Source organism: Nansenia antarctica (assembly GCF_963989245.1).
Source record: "Nansenia antarctica genome assembly, chromosome: 16".
NCBI classification, from domain to species: Eukaryota; Metazoa; Chordata; class Actinopteri; order Argentiniformes; family Microstomatidae; genus Nansenia; species Nansenia antarctica.
Window position 1 is genome coordinate 5,413,760 of NC_137686.1, and position 25,333 is coordinate 5,439,092.

Sequence of the window (25,333 nt, forward strand, 5' to 3'; positions counted from 1 at the left end):
ATTTAGAACCACAGTTCCTTCATCGTACGTATACGGAGAGCAGTTTTTTTTTCGCTTCCCTCCACGGTCCTTACCACAGAGAAGCACAGTTTGTCCACTTCCCAGGAGCCCTTCCTGTTCTGTACTGTACTGTCCACTAGTGCTAGACCCAGTGGCAGTTCTATACACCCCCTCCCCCCTTTTTACTTCAGTAAGTCCCCCCTCAGACCCACTCCTGCATGGAGCGCTTGCAGTAAAGTATGTGGCGCCGGGTGCTCTTCCTACGGAACTGGAACACCGTGTACAGAAGGACCATCATGCAAAGCGCCAGGACGCAGGGGATGGCGATGGCCACGGCCTTCTCTGTGCCGCCGGTGCTGTCCAGCTTGATGACGATGTCCACGTCCCCGCTGTTGCCGCCGCCGCCGCCGCCGTTGCCACCTTCGTAGTGGCGGTCCTCCACCTCCGGGGGGCTCCACTCCCAGTCCGTGTCAGTGGGCAGGCCGTCACAGCCCATGAAGTCGCGGAGGATGGAGCGGGGATAGCCCGTCTCCACGCGCAGCCTCTGGTTGTTAAACTTCCAGTAGTCCTTCCCCTTGTAGAAGTAGGTGAATCCTGTTCCAGAAGGAAAGAAGAGAGAGAGAGAGAAAAAGACACAAGATATAAATTCCAAGCTAGTAATTGGTGTCATGTGCCTCAAAGTTTCTGCTGAAGGTCTATCTTTCTAGTTTCATGAAATATGACGGAAAAGCGCAGTGAAAATCTAACTGATTCGTTAAAACTGCGCACACAGCTAATCATCAAATGACTTGAAAGTGCAAAGTAGCCAAGACAATTATGTCTATCTTAAAGCGGTTCAAAAAGGATGACTGGACACTGTTCCCTGCTCTTCTCTGCATACATTTAGCTATCGAAAAGGAGATGATGACTTGAAAGCTGCTGAAGGAAGAGGTTGTAGCTGCTGAAGGAAGAGGTTGTAGCTGCTGAAGGAAGAGGGCGTAGAGAGAAGCAGGGCGTACCGTTGGCCTTGTCCACAAACGCTCCCTGCGGGGAGTCTGGTATGCCCTTCCACACGGTGATGGGTTTAGGGTAGCCAGGGTCCATGGTCCTCATGTCCTCATTGTACCTCCAGTATCTAAACCGGTTCAGATGGATACACTGAGGTCAATTTGGACCACTACAGAAACACACACACACACACACATGAACACACACAGACACTCACGAACACACACAGTTACACGAACACACACACACACACACACACACACACAGTTACACGAACACACACACACACACACACACACCACACAGTTAAACAAACAGGACAAACACACAAACAAACACACACACACACGCACTCACACACAGATGATAATGATCTGCGACACATGAACACGTCTTCAGGATGAAGATAACGATCTGCTATCGGACACGAGGGATGAAATCATGTTTTTCAAGAACTAGCAGACAGAGAAGTCCATCTGTGATCTGCGACAGTGTGCTGAGTGGTGACAGCGTCATGACTAAGCATTCTCATCTGACCTCACAACAAGGCTTCCATGACCCTGTGATGTGATTCATCATGACAGTCAAGCTGCACAACACATTGGAGTCCAATCGGTGCATTAAAAGGACATCTGGGATTCAAATTCAACAAAGCGGTCATCCTGCCATTTGTGACAGAGTCTGGTGAAAAGGCCTGCATGTCGGCAATTCTCAAGTCGCGCAAATGACCAAAATGCAAAAAGTTGCAGTGTTGAAGAGGCTACTCGATATAACAAACAACAGTTTTAGGATCACTAAATACTAAGCATTTGTGAATTGGATTCACTGTATCACACCCTGTCCTGCTTCAGGCTACTGGGTTAGTGATACTAACAAAGTTTTATGTTTTTTATGTTCAAAAGCAAGGACTGTGTGATCATCTAATTATGTGTAGTTATGTGTTTTTAGCGTGTTGATTTTCTATCAGCATGTTGTGATGTTGCTAAACATGCAGTTAGTTCATAGAGATGTTTCTGTTTAGCTGCTAGCTAGCTACCAACGCGATGGTAACAAACACGTCTGTCTTGATTCAGAGCGAGTTTCTCTGGTATTTGGTTTGAGGTGTTCCAACATTCAAATAAGCATCATATCTTCTTCAACTATTTTCAGATTTCAATGTATGACACATTTGAAAGCTTACAATCTGCACCTTCATAATCAGATTTTTTTTTACCTTGCCCTATTTGGGGAGTTTTTCACCAGACTCATATGTTTGTTGGATAAAGGGTTAAAGGAAAAACAATATGGTGCTATATTGTAATGTCTCTGTAAAAGGTCAGGAGGATCATACCTAGCAAAAAGGGTTGGTTGCTCAATTGATTTTAGGCTTGATTGACACTAGTGGTTTAAAAATGGCGCCGTTTGATACAATTGCTATAAATTCTATCACTAACCCTAACCCTATATCACATTGACATCATGATAATGATAGAAATCATCATTGATGCTGTAGTCGAGACTTTCTTCATTCTCTGTTCCTGTGATAGCAAATTGTTCTTCACTAAATCTTTAACAGCGTGGTGTGACACACTGAGGCAGAGTAATACAGGACATGAAAAAGTGTGATAACCTGCCCAGGTATCCTTGGTTTAGGAGGAGGCATAAAACACTGACACTGGGCATAAAACACTGACACTGGGCATAAAACACTGACACTGGGCATAAAACACTGACACTGGGCATAAAACAATGACACTGCGTACAGCGCTGCAAAGACATTTGCTGCAGTACTGCAAAAAACAGTGGATATACTTTATCTGCACTGCCAAGGGCATATTTCAGGAATGTATTTTATATATTCATTGTATAATAATATTTCTAATATTGCACAGGTTCTTGCCAGAGGATTGTTATTGAGCTTGGTACAGTATAATGTAGCATCACCCTGTTATAGAGTCACAGTCAGGCATTGTAAACACTTGACTTTTTTAGGCCCAGAGCTGTACAGCTAAGCAGACCTGAGTTCAGATATTCGGTGTTTCAGTGTTTTAAAGAATTCCAAATGCTTAACTGTGTTTGATTGAGGTTGCCTTGCACAAAAGAAACAATTGAATAGTCCAAAAAGTGCAAAGCACGCACATCTGACACACCAGGCAGCCTCAAGCAAACATGAGGTACTTGCAGCCCAGTGAGATTGCCCACAGACCTGTCCCCTTTGAAGAAGTACGTCTTAGCCACGTCTTCCCACCACACAGCTGTCTCAATGCTCTGGGTGGGCATCCCGCTCCCGAACAGAGAGATGTCCTGAGGGTAGGTGGGCTGCAGCGTCGTGTCCTTGAACACCCAGAACCTGTTTCCTAAAAACACAAACAAGTATGTCAGCTGACATGACCAGACTTAATAAGATAATAGACTTCATGAACAACAACAAGTTAACAAGTTAACAAGTTAACAAGTTAGAATAAGTTAGAAGTTAGAAGCACAATAGAGCCATATGAAGACTTCATACGACAGATTTCGTTCCAAAAACTAAATAACAGTACAATCAATTTAAGTATAAAAAACAAATCTGCTACTTAACATACAGAAATAGGTAAGTATTACGCATTTCAATTCGCAAACAATGCTTTGAAGGCAGGGATCAAAGTATGACTATCACAAAGGAACATCACATCACATTTCAAGTCATTCTGAAATCTCCCTCGCTTTTCAAATCCACACACAAGCAGTTTCCCTAAGAAATGATGAGCATTATTAATGCTATGAATTCAAAAGGTGCATTATTCCGGTAGAGAAGTGTGTTGTGGATACAGTAAGTGGCTCTCCATCAGACATCCCAGTGAATAAATAACCCATGATCCTGCTGGGTGACAGATGTCATGTTAATCTGCCTGATGGATGGGTGGGGCCACTCCCACCAGTTCTTCTAGTATCCACACACACACAACCTCTCCTTCACTTGCTGTAGGCCTACAAAATGGTGGCTGTCTTTCCCCGCCTCTATCTAATATAATAATAATAACTTTAGCTGATGCTTTTATTCAAAGCGACTTACGTTGCAGTGAGTGCACACATTTTTCAGTACATATGGTCCCAGCGGGAATCGAACAGTGTTTTTAGCGCCGTGCTCTACCCGCTGAACCACAGAGGGCTTTCTCTCTCAATCGTTCTTTTCAAATTGTTCTTCTCAAACCTTCAAGCTAAAGGTTTGTTTGAGACGAAGAAAGGATGGGAGCCATTTTAGGCTTAAACTATCAAACGTTGCAAAAAAATAAAAACTCTGATACGGCAAAAAAGCTCCTTTTCCAACTCACATCTCCTCCATTTCTCACTCCTTTGTTCTCACCTTTGAAGAAGACAAACTTCCCCTCGCTGTTTTCATACACGGCGTCGATTTTGGCCGGCAGGCCTCTCCAGAAGTAGTTGATCTGCATGGGGTAGCCAGGGACCACCGAGTTGTCCCTCACCCTCCAGAACCACTGGTCCTACAGACAGACAGACAGGGGGGCAGACAGAGAGAGAGACATACAGGGGGGCAGACAGACAGGGCGGCAGAGAGACAGACAGACAGACAGGGGGGCAGACAGACAGACAGACAGACGGAGAGGAGGTTGTAACTCAGATCGACTAAGCAAGATTTATTTAGGAAAACACAGGACCATAAGCTCCATAAAAGTCCAAATCAAACATTCTAACCCAGAAACATCCACCTCTGGATGAGTACAGCAACACACCCATTTCAGTTGTTCGTGCCAACATGGAACCATCATCATTATCCTCATCCTCGCTCTCCACTGTATGACCTCATTCATGACTTTCTCTTCATTCTTTACTTGTTTCTGTTCTTCTTTCTTTCTCTCTTTCTCTCTTTCTCTCTTTCTTTCCTCTCCTCCCTCAGACCTACCTTGAACACAAACAGCTCCTGCCTCAGTATGGCCAGCGTGTTGAAGCCCCCGTCACAGATGTTGGGCTTGGCGTTGGGGTTGGACGGTTTGGCCCCTTGGGGGGGCCGGTGGGGCCGGACCTGGCGGTCGTGCTTGCGTGGGTCCGAGGGGGGCTGGAAGTGTGGGGGAGGGGCAGTAGGCGGAGGTCTGGTGGGGTTGGGGGCTCTGTCCGGGGGACCTGGAGACATTGAGATACAGAATCACACCTTGTTGACCACATACTGGCAGATAACACCATATTCCAAAACGTCAACAGTGTGAGTCTCTCTGCACTGAAGTAGAATGAAGCAGCTGTCCAGAGTCCTTTACTGGATCTGGAAGTGTACGGTGCTACGTCCTAATGACTGATCTCTGTCTTTTCGTACTGTGCTACATTGTTTTGTTTTGTCTCTATCCAGGGTTCCCGCGCTGGTCTTAAAAAGCCTTAAAGTCTAAAATCCAGCAATCCAATCTTTAAGGCCTAAAAAGCGTCCAAATTTCAGTTATTCGTTCTAAAAATGGTGGTCTAAAAATTAGGTGCTAGGTCTTAAAAATGAGATCCTGCAAGGAAATCAGTCCGACCACATCTATTTACGCGGAAATGAATCAAGCTGGAACCAAAAAAAAGGGACAACGTGGCGGTAACAGAACCATGCTGTTACAGTTTTTTCCGATTGCTTAGGCATTACCTTTCAAACTATAGGCTATTTTTTGCAACCAAAAAAATATATAGATCAGAAAAATGTTTCTCCTCTTTTTAAAATATTCAACATGCCTGAAGGAGGTCTATGAAAGACTGAAAGCTTGCAATAAAAAGATTTTTGCACAGATGCGGATGCTTTTTTTCCACTCCATTTGATACTCTTCAGCTCCAGCACCTCAGCTAAGTCTGATTACGGATGAGCGGTGGTATTTTCACTGTTTAGAATATTCAACATGTCAAAGATATATATACGAAGAGAAGCACAGCGATCTTATAGACAGACAGAAATACCGTAGATTTTCTGAATGCCCTGAAGGTCGTCGTGAGGTAGTTTGAAGTTCTCTGTGTCCATGTACTGGTAGAAGGGGGCCATGATGGCTGTGGGGTCGTTGGAGTGCTCCAGACCCAGGGCGTGACCAAGCTCGTGCACCGCTACCAAGAACAGGTCATTTCCTGAGAAGAGAGAGATAGGGATGAGAGACACACACACACACACACACAGACACACACACACACAGACACGCACACACACAGACACGCACACACACACAGACACAGACACACACACACACACACACACGCACGCACACACACACACACACACACACACACGCACCCACACACACACACACACACACACACACACACACACACACACACACACACACACACTCTCTAATCAAAGACCTATTTAAATACAGTCTTTTGGAGACAGTGCTGCTAACTGTTAGCCTGGATTGTAATTCTCCACACTCAACATTTATTCATGTCAAAATGTGCAAAGAACCCCGGCTAAAATGCTGAATTCACTGAGCAACATCATAACGCTTTCACTTTCGCTTTTAATAAGGATTTCGTTAGATACTCTATGATTACTCTATCATTACTAAGTAAATATGTAGTTTAATTTGCCTTAAAGTTTTTACATAGTGGCACGGCAAAGTTCACAGCTTGTTCTTTGTGAAGAGCCCTGAATAAAAGGGTTTTAACAAGTTGTACGAATCTTATCACACTGCTGACATTTACTGTACTACTGTATAATTCATATGTGTGTTTTGTTTTTTGTGTGTGTTGTGTTTGTGAGCTCTTCTAAAGCACATGGTTAATTAGGCTGGGAGACGTCAAGGGCATCATATGGGTCACTGTTCTACTACGAGACACTCAGGCTGGGTATATTCATGTCTCTGCCCAAGGCATTGAAACATTCATGTCCACACACACATAAACACACACACACACACACACACACACACACACACACACACACATACATAAACACACACATGCACTGGATTGGATTTCTCATGTCACTGAGTCAGTTTAAGACCTTGATAAAGGATCTGTAATCCAAGGGATGTACATGGTTTAACTGCCTACATGATGTAAACTGAGTTTGGAATTGCAGTAATGAACTGTCACCACAGTCAGCGTTCGAGAGTGTCAGCTGAATTGGTTGTGTTGGCTCTGGATAATAACACATCACTTATATCTAGCAAGTGACTGGAGATGTCCAGAGGGGACGGGTGCCCTTTAAAACATGGTATCCACTCGTACCGGGAGCACGTTACATTAAACAATAGATGACCCGTCGCCGGCAGCTGCGAGGTTAGTGCACTAACCCCCGACCCTGTCTTCATCTATCCAACGGAGCTAGCCACCCAGAAGACTCCGCTCTCTCTCCCCTCTTCACCACAGCCTCCAATGACAATTCCCCGGGGGGTTTCCACCGGGAGCCACCATTAGCACACATGTCAACATGCAACATTCACGACAACACCGCTGTGAAAACCCATTAAAGACCGCTCCGCATTTAGGCACAAACTGCACTGCACGCTGGGACGAGGGCTTCTCGTTCTCTGTCCTGTGTCTGTTCCTCTGTCCTGTGTCTGTTCCTCTGTCCTGTGTCTGTTCCTCTGTCCTATGTCTGTTCCTCTGTCCTATGTCTGTTTCGCCATAGCATATTAGCACGTAGCACGCGGAGAGAGGAATATAATTCTGATATTTGAGATTGTGGACTAGGGGACAAAAAAGCAAACAAACAAACAAACAAACAAACCGTTGCTAGCTATTACCCTCCTTGTGTTTGACAAGGGAGGGAGTGGAGGAAAGTGGTGGCGGTGTTAGCGTTAGCGTGTTAGCGTTAGCAGCGGTTGGGCCTGTGGAGGTACTCTGACAGCCCCGCGGGCGTTCGCCAGGCCGGGTCATTAAACATAAAGTGCTTGTGTGGACGACACGCTGAGAGAGGGGTCTGACTAGCCTTCTCTCCAGGCTGAGGCAGCTCCAGCCCTGCCCTGCTTCAACAACACACTCCCTCAGAACACACAGCGACGGAGACACAGAGCTGCTGGACATGTTTACACAGCACAATAGAGGGACGGGGCTCTGTGCTGCCAGCGCACTACGAGAAAAACACAAAGGCAGTTGTGAAGTCTGTGAACCCAATCGTATGTAGCATGTGGGGGGGGGGGGGGGGGGCGGTGGAAGCCTAGAGGTTAGAAAGGTTCGAGAGGCCAGCTAGTGTAACGGAGTAGAAAGGTCAAGTTTAATTATAGCTAAAATAGGTATTATAATAAATAAGGTATTATAATAAAATAGGTATAATGACGTGGTATACCCGGATGCTGTGTCCGTGACCCGGATGCTGTGTAAATATAGCTGGACAGTGCATTTGCACGGGACGTATCGTGATCTCCCTCAGTTCATTGTTAACCACTGAGATGGTAAGGTCACGTTTTCTGCAGGGTCTGAGATCGCATATAATTTAAGAGATTATTAATGTACCTATGTTTTATTTGAATGTTTGATGATTAAGATAGCTGTTTTGAGTTTCCCCATGTATAGTATTTTACTTGGAACATATCATAGCATTGGTAAAATGAGTTTTCTGTTGTTATTGTTAAATGGAGACCACTATACGATCACACAAGTGAAGATTTATGTAGTCTACACATTTTGTATTTTTGTTTGTTTTTTCGCTCCTGTTTTTTTTTTTACTGTCCTCCGGTTTTCATGCTGTTGCCCCATTTTAGTATAATTTAAGGGGGGTGTATGTAACGGAGTAGAAAGGTCAAGTTTAATTATAGCTAAAATAGGTATTATAATAAATAAGGTATTGTAGGAGTGACGGCAATAACTGGACGATGTAGTCGGTTTGCCGGTAGAAAAACAATCATGTGCTTTATTCTCACTCTCTGCATGCGTACTGACAACAACAACATTCATCCATCTTTGTCCCACTTATATCCCGTCATATCACCCGCTAAGCATCCTGGGTGATTGAGTAAACACAAACATATCAACAGTGCTTTGTACAGGCTGGAACGCCGTGAATTACAAATACTCTGCTCACTAACGAGCGGTCACTACACACGTCCCCCCAGAATTCACAAGAACCGGCCCCAAAAAACGGTCAGGGACTCTGATAACTCGCCCAAAGCGACTCTGGCGCCCTTGAGCAGGCACAGGAGACCGAGGCAGGGGAAAAACAACAGGCGGACGTTTGGCCGGCCTCGGACGGCAGGGCAGGGGGTCTGCAGGAGCTAGGGTCGGGACTGTTTTAACAGGGGGGCGACCGCGGCGGGGCGGGTGGGCCACCTCGATGGGACGGTCCAAGTCCAGATGAGCTGGCTTAAGGCGATCCACCGAGATGCGTTCCTTACTACCCCCCATGTCGATAATAAAGGATTTGTCGCCTGTCTCCACGACCCGGTAGGGACCATCATAGGGCGGTTGCAGAGGGGCTCGATGGGCGTCTTGGCGGATAAAGACATACCCCGCTGCCTTCAGATCAGGCGGGACACGTACCTTAGGAACGCCATGGCATGAGGTAGGGATCGGCCGGAAGGACTTGGCCTTGTCCAGCAGCGCACTTCGCTGTTCTGGTGCTGACCAGGGGACCGTAGCACAGGGGAGGAAATCCCCCGGAACCCGGAGGGGTTGGCCGTACACCAGCTCAGCAGAGGACGAAAGGAGGTCCTCCTTAGGTGCAGTACGGAGTCCCAGCATCACCCAAGGAAGCCTGTCGACCCAGCCGTCGCCCCGGAGATCGGCTTTAAGGGCAGCCTTCATGGACCGGTGAAAACGTTCACACAGGCCATTGGCCTGTGGGTGGTAAGCCGTAGTGCGGTGGAGGGAGACACCCAGCTGCTGAGTAATGGAAGTCCATAAGCCAGAAGTGAACTGGGCCCCCCGATCAGAGGAAAGGTCTGAGGGGACCCCAAACCGGGAGACCCAGGTGCCGATGAATGCGCGGGCCACCTCAGCTGTGGTAGTCTCCGTCAGTGGGACGGCCTCTGGCCAACGGGTGGTCCTGTCCACCATCGTCAGAAGGTGAGTGTACCCCCTGGAGGCGGGAAGGGGACCCACCAGATCAATGTTGACATGGTCGAAGCGTCTTTCTGGGACCGTGAACCGCTCCAGCGGGGCCTTAACATGACGATGGACCTTCGCACGTTGGCATGGCACGCAGGTCTTGACCCACCCACCAATGTCAACCTTCATCCTGGGCCAGACGAATTTCGCCGCAATCAGGCGCTGCGAAGGTTTCCTGCCTGGGTGTGAGAGGCCATGTATGGCCTCGAAAACTTGCCGTCTCCATGCATGTGGAACCACGGGGCGCGGCTGCTCCATGGACACGTCACAAAGCAGCGTTGTGCCGTCGTCACTGAAGGGGATGTCCGCCAACTGGAGGCCAGAAACTTTAGTCCTGCATGCCTGGATGTCTGGGTCCGAAACCTGATCCGCAGCCATATGGGCGTAGTCGATGCCGAGGTGGACAGCCCCGATAGTGGCACGAGAGAGGCAGTCAGCTACAGGGTTGTCCTTCCCCGCCACATGCCGAATGTCTGTAGTGAACTCGGAGATATAAGCCAGATGACGCTGCTGCCTGGCAGACCACGGCTCCGACACCTTAGCCATGGCAAAAATCAAGGGTTTGTGGTCCACAAAAACTGTGAATGGACGAGCCTCCAGCAGGAAACGGAAGTGCCTGACTGCCAAGTACAGAGCGAGGAGCTCTCGGTCAAAGGTGCTGTATTTTTGCTCACTGGAGCGGAGTTGTCGGCTGAAAAATGCCAGGGGTTGCCAAACCCCTTTGACCAGCTGTTCGTAAACGCCTCCAACGGCATAATCTGAGGCATCAGTTGTCAAGGCCACGGAAGCTTCAGGCACGGGGTGAGTCAGCATGGTCGCGCTCGCGAGGGCTTCCTTGGTGTCTGAGAATGCCTTTGACATTTCGTCGGACCATGCGATGATGTGCTTAGGGGTCTTGTCCTTGAGAGCCCCATACAGGGGTCGCATTAGGTGGGCAGCCTGGGGGATGAATCGATGGTAGAAATTCACCATCCCCAGGAACTCCTGTAAAGCTCTAATGCTGGTAGGGCGTGGGAGCTGCAGCACAGCGTCCACCTTTGATGGCAGCGGGACCGCCCCAGCAGTAGTGATGTGGTGGCCGAGGAAATCCATGGCAGGCAGTCCAAACTGGCACTTTGCTGGGTTGATGATTAATCCATGTTCCCGGAGGCGACTGAAGAGGAGACGGAGGTGGGATAGGTGCTCTGCCTTGGACGTGCTAGCTACCAGGATATCGTCTAGGTAGACAAACACAAAAGGGAGGTTGCCCAGCATGGCGTCCATCAACCTCTGAAAGGTCTGGGCAGCATTCTTGAGGCCAAACGGCATCCTCAAAAACTCAAAAAGTCCGAATGGTATTATAACCGCTGTCTTGGGGACGTCCTGAGGGCTAACTGGCACCTGGTGGTATCCCCGTACCAAATCCACTTTAGAAAAAATAGACGCGCCCGCTAGATGGGCTGAAAAGTCTTGAATGTGTGGAACGGGGTAACGGTCAGGTGTGGTGACATCATTTAGACGCCGGTAGTCGCCGCACGGACGCCAGCCTCCGTTGGACTTGGGAACGAGATGGAGAGGCGAGGCCCAAGGACTGTCAGAACGGCGAATGATGCCAAGTGCCTCCATGGCTGCAAACTCCTCTTTCGCGATGGTGAGCTTGTGTGGGTCGAGGCGACGGGCCCTGGCATGCACTGGTGGGCCTTCCGTGGAGATGTAATGCATGACGCCGTGTTTGGTGGTAGCAGCCGAGAAGGTAGGTGTTGTGATGTCTGAGAACTCCAATAGAAGAGGAGAGAAATCGTCAGCCGGCGAGACAGCACTGGACAGCTTCATTGTGGCTGCGTCACTGCGCTCACATGACAAAGAGCCGAATGTCTCAGCGTTGACGAGTCGGCGGTTCCCCACGTCCACCAGGAGGCTGTTAGCGCAGAGAAAGTCAGCGCCTAAGAGGGGAGTAGACACTTTGGCCAACACAAAACTCCAGGTAAAACGCTGGTCAGCAAAACACAAACCCACAGTGCGCCTGCCGAAGGTAGCGATAGCACTGCCATTGGCAGCCTCAAGGGAGGGTCCTTGTTTCCCTGTTTTAATGTCTATTGCCGATACGGGCAGCACGCTCACCTGGGCACCTGTGTCACACAGAAAACGGCGGCCGGAGAGGGAGTCAGTGACGTACAGCAAGCCTGCAGAATGGCCGGCACCCACAGCTGCTAATGAGTGGCGGCCTGTGCGTTTCCCGACACACTGAAGTTGCATGGTGGTAGGCACTTCTTAGCTTTGTCCCCGAATTTCATATGGTAAAAGCACAACCCCGACGGCCTCACCCGTCGGGCCACAGCAGTAGCGGAGATGGAGAGTGGTTGGAACCCAAACTCATCCATGGTGGCTGTAAAACACTTCTTCCCAGCTGAGAAAAATATATCCGCTTCCTTGGCTAGCTGACGAAAGTCTGTTTTGATGGAATTAGCCATTGAAAAACGAACCTGGTCTGGTAACTGTTGCAGAAAAAGCTCTTTAAAAAGAAAACACGGCTGATGGTCGCCCAGCAAAGCTAGCATGTGGTCCATCAGTTCAGAGGGTTTTGTGTCACCGAGCCCAGGGAGAGAGAGGAGCTGGCGTGCACGTTCAGATTCAGACAAACAAAACGTATCTATGAGGTGCGCCTTCAAGGTAACATATTTGTGCTGTGCCGGTGGGTTTTCAATTAGACTCACCACTCTCGCTGCCGTTGAATTGGTTAAAGCTGCTACCACGTAGTAGTATTTGGTATGATCCACGGTAATATCCCTGAGGGCGAATTGAGCTTCAGCTTGTGCAAACCATGCGTTGGCATTTTGTTCCCAAAAGACGGGCAGCTTGAGTGAAACTGCGTTTGTTGTCATGTTCAAATGATCTTCGAAAACGTTCGAGAGAATGTCAGGGTCACCAATGTAGGAGTGACGGCAATAACTGGACGATGTAGTCGGTTTGCCGGTAGAAAAACAATCATGTGCTTTATTCTCACTCTCTGCATGCGTACTGACAACAACAACATTCATCCATCTTTGTCCCACTTATATCCCGTCATATCACCCGCTAAGCATCCTGGGTGATTGAGTAAACACAAACATATCAACAGTGCTTTGTACAGGCTGGAACGCCGTGAATTACGAATACTCTGCTCACTAACGAGCGGTCACTACAGTATTATAATAAAATAGGTATAATGACGTGGTATACCCGGATGCTGTGTCCGTGACCCGGATGCTGTGTAAATATAGCTGGACAGTGCATTTGCACGGGACGTATCGTGATCTCCCTCAGTTCATTGTTAACCACTGAGACGGTAAGGTCACGTTTTCTGCAGGGTCTGAGATCGCATATAATTTAAGAGATTATTAATGTACCTATGTTTTATTTGAATGTTTGATGATTAAGATAGCTGTTTTGAGTTTCCCCATGTATAGTATTTTACTTGGAACATATCATAGCATTGGTAAAATGAGTTTTCTGTTGTTAGCATTGATGACGCTAATGTGACTGTTCGTGTGTAATATCATTTTAGAAATTAGACCAATGACCCTGCACGTTCCGTTGATGAAGTTGAAGTTGATGCACTGTACATATATTTCGACAGGTAATATTATTATTTTTGTGTTATTGTATGTCTGTTGTTCTGTTAGTAGACTGTATTCTATGAGGAGGTTGGATTTTCCACCTCACGAGTTTGCACCACGCTCGCAGCTAGCTAGCAGTCAGGTAGCAGCCATTGTTGCACGTGGTGCGCATGCGTATTCCGGGTGCGGGGTTTTTCCATGCGTATTCCGGGTGCGCTGTTTTTCCATGCATTTTGATGTTCATGATTTCTTGTTGTTATTGTTAAATGGAGACCACTATACGATCACACAAGTGAAGATTTATGTAGTCTACACATTTTGTATTTTTGTTTTATATTATTGTTATAATTTGTGTAGTGTGAGTGACTACTATATGGCTGAGTGCATTCTTAACCACTGAGACGAAATTAGACCAATGACCCTGCACGTTCCGTTGATGAAGTTGAAGTGGATGCACTGTACATATTTTTCGACAGAATAAATGAACGTGAGCCATCCAGCTGAGAGTGATTCAATGAAAAGATACACCCCGTCACACTAGCAATAGGCTAGCAGTCGGATGGTCGCTGGTTCGATCCCCGCCTCAGGAGGGAGCCTCAGGAGGGAGCTGCATGTGCCCTTGAGCAAGACACGTAACCCCTACTTGCTCCAGGGGTGCCGACTATGGCTGACCCTGTGCCTAGAGCAAAAAATACCCCATTCCAACAATTGAGACAAGTTGATTGCATGGCAAATAAAATATGATTATTATGGTGGTTATCATTCAACTAATGGACCGTAGGGGAATTACAACTCATGACTCTGGTCATGTGTTTGACACCATTCCTTATTCCATTCTGTGCATTACAATGAGCTTGTCCTCCGATTTCTACCTCTACCAGCCTCCGCTAAGACGAATCAAAGTCAGGATCAACTATAACACACAATGAAAACACAATCACAATGAAAAGGATGCTGCATCCATCCATGTGTGTGTCTATCATTGTGCCTGTTACCCTGACCTATGACATTCTCTGACAATAACATTCTCTCTCCCTCCCACCTTCCTCTCTTGTTTTCTATTTCTCTTGTTTTCCTTCTCTCTACGTACAGTATATCTCCCCATCCTCTCCTCGTATCCCTTTTCCCCCCACGCTGCCTCTTGCTACAGTACCTTTCTCTCTCTCTCTCTCTTTCTCTCTCTCTCTCTCTTTCTCTCTCTCTCTCTCTCTCTTTCTCTCTCTCTCTCTCTCTCTCTCTCTCTCACCGTCATGGTTGGGGTTCCCCAGGGTCCAGGGCTCGTCTGAGTCAAAGTGAGTGTCCCCTCCTATGCCGGGGCCCGGGAAGTAGGCGTGGGCCAGGAAGCCTCCCTCGCCATCGAAAGGAGAGCTGTCGCCGTGGAAACCCGAGGCGAATATGATGGTGATGTCCACGTCGCGCCTGCCGCTCTCCAGGGCGCTGTAAGGGACGGCCTCGAAGCGCAGCGGCGTCACGCCCTGCCACACGTCGAACGCCCGCCGGATGGCATCGTGGGTCTCCCGGGAGCCCACCTTGGGCGTGACGTTCTTGATACTGCAACAGGAAATGACATGGTGTGACGGGGACGGATCAAACAAGCACCAGGCACCTGTTCTACACAGAAGAGCCACGGTCCAATGGTTTGAGGATTTGAACAACTGAAAAATGTCAATGTCCTAAAATGCTGAATAATATGTGGAAATTCACACTGAATCGTAGGGATTCACACACTGCATTCAAGCTTTAATATAACGCACACTTTTATCCAAAGCGACTTACTTGCAGTAAGTGCATATATTTCTCTATATATCTGTATATACTGTATATATTATGGTCCCAGCGGGAACCTCGAGGTGTAGTTTTAACCTAAAGGAGGTTCTCATTTCAAACAGGAAAAGAAACAGACGTCTCGAGCAAACCTCCTCCCGAAATGTAAAGGAGCAAAACAACAGTTTTATTTAGAATATTTAGTCAAACGGATGACAGACACTTACAAGTTTTACTTTTTAAACTATTCCGAGCCCAGCAGCTTTTCGCTGAACTTTTATACAGCCGGCGTTATCAGAACCCGGCAGACAGCGAGGAATAAGAACTCTCCCCCTCTCTCTCTCTATCTCTCTCCCTCTCATTAACTCCCCCCCCCTCTCGCTCTCGCTCTCTCTTTCTATCCGCTCATTTTCATGGGGAGAGTGAAGTCAGCAGCACCCAGACCCAGCTCTGACTGACATTCCATTAGGAGAGGTTGCTCATCAATTCAAATGCGGGGAGGAAAGGAAGGATTTGAATAAATTGGCAGAGTGTTATCGTTTATTACTGCTGTAACCTGTCAATTTCCCGAGCGTGCCAGAGGGGACCCCCTTATCCCTCCTCCTCAGACCCTATTAAGAGGAGAAACTTAATCACGCGTGATAAAATAGGAATTTTAATACCTTTTTTTTCCGCGATGATTACGGATGATTTCCACATGGGATTTTGTTATTGCTAAAAATGGACGAGAAATAAGTTGTCCTCCTCGTCCTTGCGACTTGGATGAGGCGCGCACTCTCGCGCGTGCGTGTGTGTATGTGTGTGTGTATGTGTGTGTGTGCGCACATGGCTGTGCTGTCTCCATGACAACACAGGGCATCTGAGCACAGGAGGAAGTGAGAAAGAGTGTGAGAGAGAGAGAGAGAGGGAGAGAGAGAGATCAGTGTGTCTCACCTGTAGGTGATGTGTGTTCGCTGCCACTTCTGCCCTGTCAGCGCATACCTCCGCTTTCGTGACCTCGACACACCCTTAAGTCTGTCTGGAACTCCACATCGCGGCCTCCGCATCCAGCTAAGAGAGAGGGAGGATGAGGAGGAGGAGGAGGAGGTAGAGGAAGATAAAGAAGAAGAGGGGGGGATGAGGAGGAGGAAAGGAGGAGGCAGAGGGATAGAGGAGAGGAGCAGAAGGGAGAGGTGGAGGAAGAGGAGGAGGGAGGAGGAGGAGGGGGGAGGAGGAGGAGGGAGGAGGAGGAGGAGGAGGGGGGAGGAGGAGGGGGGAGGAAGAGGAGGAGGGGGAGGAGGAGGAGGAGGGGGGGAGGAGGAGGGGGGAGGAGGAGGAGGGGGGAGGAGGGAGGAGGAGGAAATGAGAAGTAGAAAGAGAAGGATAAACAGACGATGAGGAGAATGAAGGGAAGGAGGAGGAGGAAGAAGAGGGAGAGGAGGAAGGATAATGGTTAGTTACACTCCAGGATAATTGTGACACAAAGACACCCACAATAGGTTGAACGTTTGATCACTGAGTCACCATGACAACAAGCACTCCTCTGAACAAGACTACATTTCCCATCAGCATCAGTTAAAGGATGACTTCAACTCTGTGAGTAATGCAGGGACTTGTGCAGTGTGTCCTTGTTCGACAGCTGACGTCTACACAAAGTGAAACTGTGCCTTCCCTGGTGAACAAAGGAGTGACATTGAGTGAGGGACAGGACCGGGATCCAACCCACTAACCGCAGAAGAATTCCGGGAACACTCACCACCTAGAGCGCCAAGTGTTCTCTGCGTTATTTACCTAGAGACAACACTTTGATTGGCTACAAAATTAAGCATCGTCGTGGATGAATTTCTGGGGTAAATAAAGTCATCCTCGGCACTCTAGAACGTCCAGAATCTGGGCGACTTTATTCACCCTCGGCACTCGACGAGCTAACAACGAGATTGCTCTGATCCAATCATACCAACACAACACAACACAAACGGAACGCACACACACGCGCACACACACACACACACACACTCACACACAGGGCACGTAGAAGAGAAGAGTCTCACCTGAGTGTGATATCACTACATCATTATGCAGAAGAGAGAAGAAGAAGAGGTGTTAAGGTCTCACGTTACTGTCGGTGCTGATGACGGAGCCTGTGTTTGTCTCCCCCCTCAAGTCAATTCAATATTCAGTGAGAATTCTATTTTCAAGTTCCATTCCCTGGTATGAATGAGCCCAGGTGATGCTTTACAGTAGTGTTACCCTGAGGACTACTGGTATGTTGTTTATGTGAATGTGTGTGTGTGTGTGTGTACATACATATGTGTGTGTGTGTGCATGCGTGTATTCCTGTAGTTTGTGCGTGCTATAAGTATGCGTGTGTGTGTGTGAGACTGTGTGTGTGTGTGTGTGTACATACATATGTGTGTGTGTGTGTGCATGCGTGTATTCCTGTAGTTTGTGCGTGCTATAAGTATGCATGTGTGTGTGTGTGTGTGTCTATACTGTATATGTGTGAGCGTGCGTCTGTGTGTGTGTGGGAGTGTGTGTGTGGGAGTGTGTGTACATACATGTGTGGATGTATGGATGGGTGTGTGTGTGCATGCATGTGTCTATACTGTATGTGTGAGCGTGCGTCTGTGCGTGTGTGTGTGTGTGTGTGTGTCTGTGCGTGCGTGTGTGTCTGTGCGTGTGTGTGTGTGCGTGTGTACTCACTCCTTCGTCCTCTCATCCAGCGTCCCGGTGACGTTGAGGCCGTATATGCGCTGCATGGCAGCGATGGCAGAGTGCATGGTCTGGGCAGAGCGGAGGGCAGACACTCTGGGGTCTGTGTGGGGCAGGTAACCATACCTCTGTAGCCATCCCTGCAGGAGAGAGGGGAGGGACACGTTCATCCCACATGGTGGTCTTTGTTGAACATCTGGCAGGCAGAGGGGTTGACCAATGGTTTGCTGACGCAGGTTTATACCACGATATGAAGTAGCCTAGTTGGTTAGAGAGGCCGGCTAGCCCTAAGGAGGGAGCTGCATGTGCCCTTGAGCAAGGCAACCTAAACCTCTAATTGCTCCAGGGGTGCCGACTAGTATGGCTGACCCTGTGACTAGAGCAAAAAATACCAAATTCCAACAATTGATTGACAAGTTGATTGCATGGCATTCTATGGTTATTATTATTATTATATTATTATTATTATTATTATTATTATTATTATTATTATTATTATTATTGGACGATTGGACTACTGTTGATGTGTTAAGGTCTCTGGAGTTTTAAGTACTGGTCAAATGAATCAACTTCAATCTCTAATACTATTAGTATTAGTAATAGGATTTAAATGTAAGAAACTGGGTTCAAACCTCAAGCGTGTGCCATAAGACTGTGTTAGCCTGCTGAGCAGAACCCTAGGCATTATTCTGGGAAGTCCTCAGGTCTAAGAGAAGGTTACTCGTTCTAGCGTGTTACAGCCAACCACCTTCACAACACTCACAACAAAGCCGTTCTTGGGTACGAAGATCCAAGAAGTCCATAATTAGAACGTGCACATAACGAACCCATCCCTTCATGACACATTCAGCGCAGATTATAACACAGCTCCACGCTGCCTCCCCCACACACAGACACACAGACACACAGACACACAGACACACAGCTCCACGCTGCCTCCCCCACACACAGACACACTGCTCCACGCTGCCTCCCCCACACACAGACACACTCCGTAGAGAAGCGGTGAGAGTGACTGTGGTCCAAGGCGCACTGTCAGACCCAGTACCGACGGCAGTTGTCCACAGCCAACTAGCTGCCTCTCCATTGTTACACAGGCTAGGAGACACTCCAACTAATCTGCTATCTCTATCCCCTCTACATCACTTTCTCCCTCCCCCCCTCCCCACACTCTCTTCTGTTGAGCTAGAGCCTTGATTATCCCCCCGCCCCATAGCATTAATCTACGGTTGTTGTTGTTGTTTATGTGTGAAGGGCCAAGCTGAGGCACAGGTTCCTGTTACCGTGGAACTGAGAATGACTTGAGACTGCGGTGATTGTGGCTTTTCACTGTGTGGTTTTTGAAGGATAAGGAGGGGAACGGTAAATCGAATGACATTGTATAATAGAAATGTCAGTAATACGGAACAAGATATTACTCAGTCATTTAATGCAATTTGGTTTCAAATGAGTGTACATGGCACACATAGTGTGACCATACATATCCTGATCCCCTGACACAACATACATGTCAGGGTTTGGTGCGCCAGAGGTGTGATGACATGTTGGGCTCATGATCAGACAAAAGGACCTGAATGAAATTGTATCCGGTAGAAAGAAAGACACATTACATCACAGTGGGTTCAGCTCGATGGCAAAAGGGCGTAAGTGTATTGACAAGCCATTCAACTAATGAGAAAAGGATTTGTACTATATTTTTTGGTATATATTTTTTTATACATTTCAGTTGGATTTTTTATTTGCAGAAATCTAATATTTAACTAAAGATAAAAAAATAGAAATAAATCAAGGTGTTGTTTTAAATGTCATAAACATTAGGCCTAGCAGTCTCCGTTTGGTTCTGGTTCTCTTGTGAACATTTTTAAATAACAACGCTCCTTACGCACCAAACCTTCTATGTCCGTCTCTGATTTGAATATAAAAATATGGATGACAAATGTTACAGGGTGACCATCCGACAGGACTGAGACGTTCATGGTCGCCCGTTCTTTCTCTCTCCTCCGGCGCAGAGCACCGTTACACCACGAGCATCTGATAAGCTTTGTTGTCACTGATGCTGAAAATGATTGATGCTGAAAATAATTTCGATGCTTCTGATACAATATTAGCACATCATTATGTTCATGTTTCGGTAACAATATTGTGTTAAAGCATCCTCGTTTACGGTAAATATATTATTCTTTCACGCAAAGGCACAGGACGGTCATTTGGGATGAAGGCCATGTCTCTTACCTCCACGCTGAACTGACGCTCTTCTCCCGACACGGCACATACAATCCACAGCAAGAAATGCAAGCAGAACAATGCTGCGTAGAAACAATCCGATGGTTTTGTTTTAGAGGTGGATACTAAGGTCATAATGAGCCGTTTTTCCCCCCAAGTGGTTATTAGAAAAAGACGCCCGTCTTCTGATTTTGGTTCGTGCGTCAAATGCGACGACCCATCAGGCGCGCTGTCAGGGTGAACACGGAGGAGCGCAGAAAATAATGGCGTTTTTTGTCAAATAGATCCAACCAGATGCCATTTAGGCTACTTGATCCACCACCCTGGCCATTCTTATTTACATCGCTGGCTATGATTTAACCAGCGGCATCAATGGCCATGTACAGTCGGCTCATAGCTCTCCAGTCCACGCCTGCGCTTTGATTTCTTGCACAGCGCAACTCTCCCCTGGCTGGCCGGCGTCATGTCATGTAACCTCATATCTAATCATGTAGTGTGCCAATTGAAATTGCTGGAGCAATTCTCCAACGATATGACCAATTATTTCTGTATCCTATTACATGGTTACAATATTTGCCATCATTACAGTGCTGCGGTGTAGCCTAATCCATTTGGTTAATATTAAAATCCTGCAATAAGTTACTTGCATATATGCATAGCCCTACATATTAAGAGACATTCAGTAAGCTTCTGTACATTAGGTATATTCCATCCCCTTCACATGGTCCGTTATGGTAGCCTAGTCTAGTTATGTGTAGATTGCAAAACTCAACAAATAGGCTAACGATTATTGTAACACATATCCTGCATACCATTTAGGTCATCAATACGGAATAGATTTTGATTCATTTTACATGAAAAAAAAAAAAAAACATACTCAATGACTGTAGATTGCATGTAGGCCTATCAAAAACCTCACTCGGGTACCAGTCAGGATTCGACATATAAATAGATACTGTACTGACACCACAAGATGGCGCTGTTCTATTGATGGTAGGTCTAGGTCTAGGAAATGGTCTCTCCACTCAAGTGGAGTATGTGAGATGAAGAGAGCTTTGATGCTGATTTGAGAAAAATGTACCTCTCCAAGACCTTTCAAATTCAAGGTCTTATTTTTCACACTACTGTCTGAAGTAACTAACTTGTATGCACACATGCACACACACACACACACACACACACACACACACACACACACACACACGCATGCACACATGCATTCTTGCTTTCTTTCTCTCTCTCTCTCTCTCTCTCTCCCCCCCCCCCCTCTCTCTCTCTCTCTCTCTCTCTCTCTCTCTCTCTCTCTCTCTCTCTCTCTCTCTGTCTCTTTCTCTCAAAGAAAATGAAAAATATGTGTATGTTAACAGTGAGAGGAGACACAATGTGACAACTTTGAGGGCACATGATCATTTCACACCTGATAGACGCTCCATAGATACCCCATTCGAGTAATAATTATGCTTCAAGATCCAATATACTATTTTCATGTAACCCAATCTCTAAAGCACTGTCAGTACCGTATTCCTTCCAGGTTATGGCTCACTCTTGATAAAGGACACAACCTCCCAGTAGGGTGGGGGGGACCATTCTCAACCAACATGTCTGTGGAAGATGATCCAAACTTCAATTTCCTTTGCCAAAGTCTACTATTAATAGTCTACACATGATATTGGTGTCATTACTTCTGATGTACATGATGTATGAACATACTGTAGTCTGTTTTTTCCACGGATAGAAACAGGATATGACTAGTATAGTTGTGAAAGGGATTCCTATCGGATTAAAGCAGGTTCACTCATTTACTGAAGTGTTTACTGTATAACCTGGTGGGCTGCTATGGATACCACATGCAGTGACAAGTAAGAACTCTGGAGATTGTTGAGAAATCAACATCAACAACACAGGCACGAGTCCTGTTTCTCTTGTGTGTCTATGTGTGTGTGTGTGTGTGTGTGTGTGTGTGTGTGTGTGTGTGTGTGTGCTGCTCCTCCTGAGACATCTACTGCCCCTCAGCACTGCGTGTCCTGAAGACACCCGCTTTCCCCTCTACTGTGTCCCTAAAAACGTCTATTTCCCCCCTTGTACTGTTTCTCTGTTTCTCCAGTGTCAAAAAATAAATTAAAAAAATAATAATATAAAAAAAACTAGGTTTAGAAGAAGGTGGTAGAAGAAGGCTTCTCCTCCTATCAGTGGCCCCGGGCCTGAGCTAGATTACTCTTCCTGCAACGAATGGTGGATTGATGATTCACTTGCTAGTATTCAAATGTATTGATTGTAAGTCGCTTTGGAATAAGGCGTCTGCTAAATGCCCAAAATGTAAATGCAAAAAATGTGTGCGTCTATGTGTGTGTGTGTGTGTGTGTGTGTGTGCGTGTGTGTGTGTGTGTGTGTGTGTGTGTGTGTGTGCATGTGTGCATGTGTGTGTGTGTGTGTGTGTGTGTGTGTGTGTGTTTGAGAGAGAGAAAGAGAGAGGGGAGACATACAGCATGTGAATTAATTTACCGTTACCATCCTGCATGAAACACCTTAATGCCAATTTCCAGCCCTAGGGACTTGGGCTCACTACATGTTGCAATAGTTCCAAAACAATTCAATACACCACAAAACACATATTTTCATTAGCAGTAGTGGGATTTGACAGTGAAATGGTAGTACATCTTGCCAGACAAGCCCTGTTACCCACTGACACATTCATCTTCGCTGTGTAAACTAGTGAAAATTGCCTATAGGGAAAGCAGATGGTAAGATATCAGGTGAGCTGAGCAACTACTCATTAAGTGTAATTAATTGGTATTTGAAGGTTTGTTTTCATTCTCACTGCCTGAGGCGTTTATGGACCATTGAGTCTTTGTCTCTGGCCTCACATCTGAGCATCATCCTCAACTTCAGCGATGTTGCCAAGTCAGGTGACTAGAACAGCCCACTGTAGGCCCATTAGCTACAAACCCTGTCAACAAAATGTGAGAAGAAGAAAAGCCAACAAAAATCTAATTGGTAGGAAGCCATAACAACACTATCAGGTGACTATGGTCAATATGACAGATGCTGAGCCTCACACTGACACAGGATCCTGAACGAAACCATATGGTGTTGTTTACCTCCCCCTCCCCGTCTCCACCAACCCCAAGACACCTCTCTGAGGACCGGGGAGGGGGAAGACACCTCTCTGAGGACCGGGGAGGGGGCTCATCTATTTTGATACGCATGTTTTTCTTACATGAAAACAGGCGTGAGATGATGCCGCTGCTCCAGCTGGACCCTGTCCTGTAGAGCGAGACCTCGGGAGTCAGGAGGCTGCTCCCTCGCAGCGCAGTCACATGACCTTTCCGCACCGACGAGCCACTTAATTGTTTTGACTCTTCGTCCAATTATTGTCTAATCCAATTTCATGTTGTTGATGGACGATGAAGGCAGTATCACAGTTGGGATGTTTGGCTTCTTGGTACGGTAGAATATTGTCATGTTTCTATTGTTTTTCATTTCATCATGAAAATAAAAAAACATCCGTACCCCTGAGGAGTGGGTCTTGGCTTCTAGAGAAGTACAGGGGGCTAAATTGAAAGGGGATGAGTGAAACGTGGGATGTGTCCAAAAGAAGGCCAGTCGGCCATCACTTTCTTTTCTTTCGTTGGTCATTATTGTGTGTTTGTTTGAGGTGTCCTGCTTGGCTGACAGCTGTGGTTTGGAGCCCTGGGCCCCCACCCCTTCCCCCCCACGCCCCCCCTCCTCCTGAGCCCCAAACCACAGTCTAATTAAGAGCGGAGGAGTACAGTACCAGCGGTGGGGTGTGCTCTGGGCTGGGTGTGTGTGTGTGTGTGTGCGTGGGGGCGGGGAGTGATGACAGGTTGATTAGAAGAACCTTGCTATCAATATTTAGGGCAAATGCTTGTAAATAAATAAATAAATAAATATATACTGTATATATTACATTGCGTGTTGTGTGTCCAGCCAGATGTGTAATTTGCGGGCTATATGTGTCTCATTAACATTTGCAATATGGCACATCTGTCCCAATTCAGATCAAATGCATGATGAGACACTATAGAGACTTTGAGAAGGTTGAGATGGAATCTCTGTTCATAGTTCATTAGGCATCTTTTCCATCCTCTGGGAATACTAGCATGTCTAACTGTTCCTACCAGTACCACCTTGCACACACTATGTCGACATATTTTCCCCCGACTTATGACAAGACCATGGAATGTGTTCATTTTCGAAAGACCAGGTAGCAATCTTAACCAAGACAGTTGCAACATATCGACAGTGTGCTCAAAATAGTACACTCTTCATATGGGAAATATAACCCTCACATTAGCTAGTGAGCGTACATGATTTATCTGTGATGAAACTAGGAATGGTCATAACTTCGCAAAACACAATTTGCAGAGCCATTAGGTTACAGTAATGAGATAACAGCTTATGTGACAAATGTTTTCTATCTCTCTTGTCCCCATAGAGTCTGGTCTGTGTACAGCAACAGACCCATTTCTGGCTTGACGGCCATTCAGATCACTGACCTGACTAACCCTCACAGTCAACAATTAACACATGTTATAATTTGTCCAACCAACCCACATCTTTTAGCCCTCTATGAGCTTTTGTTTTATATCAACAACGCTGTTGTTATGATGACATGATTGACAAATGTGGGAAGATCGAATATATTTCAATATAACATCTACTCACAAGAGCAGCTCAATAACACTGAACATTATACAGTATGGACGTTTGATTGCTAATGGTTTACATCAAACGTTTTCGAGTGTTCAGTGTATGTTTATCATACTCTTATAATATCAATCAATATATTGCCTCATTAAACCACAAAATCCTTAGTTTTAGACTTACAAGATTTGACAAAATAAACCTATGCTCATTACTGAATGACTATGTGCCAACATAGAATATTAGCATTAGAGTAATTACAACGTTACCACACTTAATATGGCAACACTGGCGGACTCATGGGGGGGCAGGGGGGGCGACCGCCCCTCCTGGTGCCCTCACGGTTGAAAAACGTCTCTCTTAATAACCTCTTTATATCCACGGACCCCCATGGGGATCCGAAGTGATATAAAGAGTTTACCTCGATCAATTCTCAGAAATCTGATACATGA

At 46.6% G+C, this 25,333-nt stretch overlaps 1 protein-coding gene across 1 annotated transcript; it reads right to left on the bottom strand.

The window, feature by feature from the left end:
- Positions 1 to 202: 202 nt before the first annotated feature.
- mmp16b (matrix metallopeptidase 16b (membrane-inserted)) lies at positions 203 to 20,351 on the bottom strand (the record flags this gene model as incomplete). The annotated part of the gene is made up of 10 exons (XM_080546292.1): positions 203 to 594; positions 999 to 1,114; positions 3,173 to 3,323; positions 4,313 to 4,451; positions 4,871 to 5,088; positions 5,884 to 6,045; positions 14,785 to 15,089; positions 16,236 to 16,352; positions 17,985 to 18,133; positions 20,226 to 20,351. 10 exons carry the CDS (start codon positions 20,349 to 20,351, stop codon positions 203 to 205), a joined length of 1,875 nt encoding a protein of 624 aa, XP_080402418.1.
- Between the last annotated feature and the right edge of the window lie 4,982 nt (positions 20,352 to 25,333).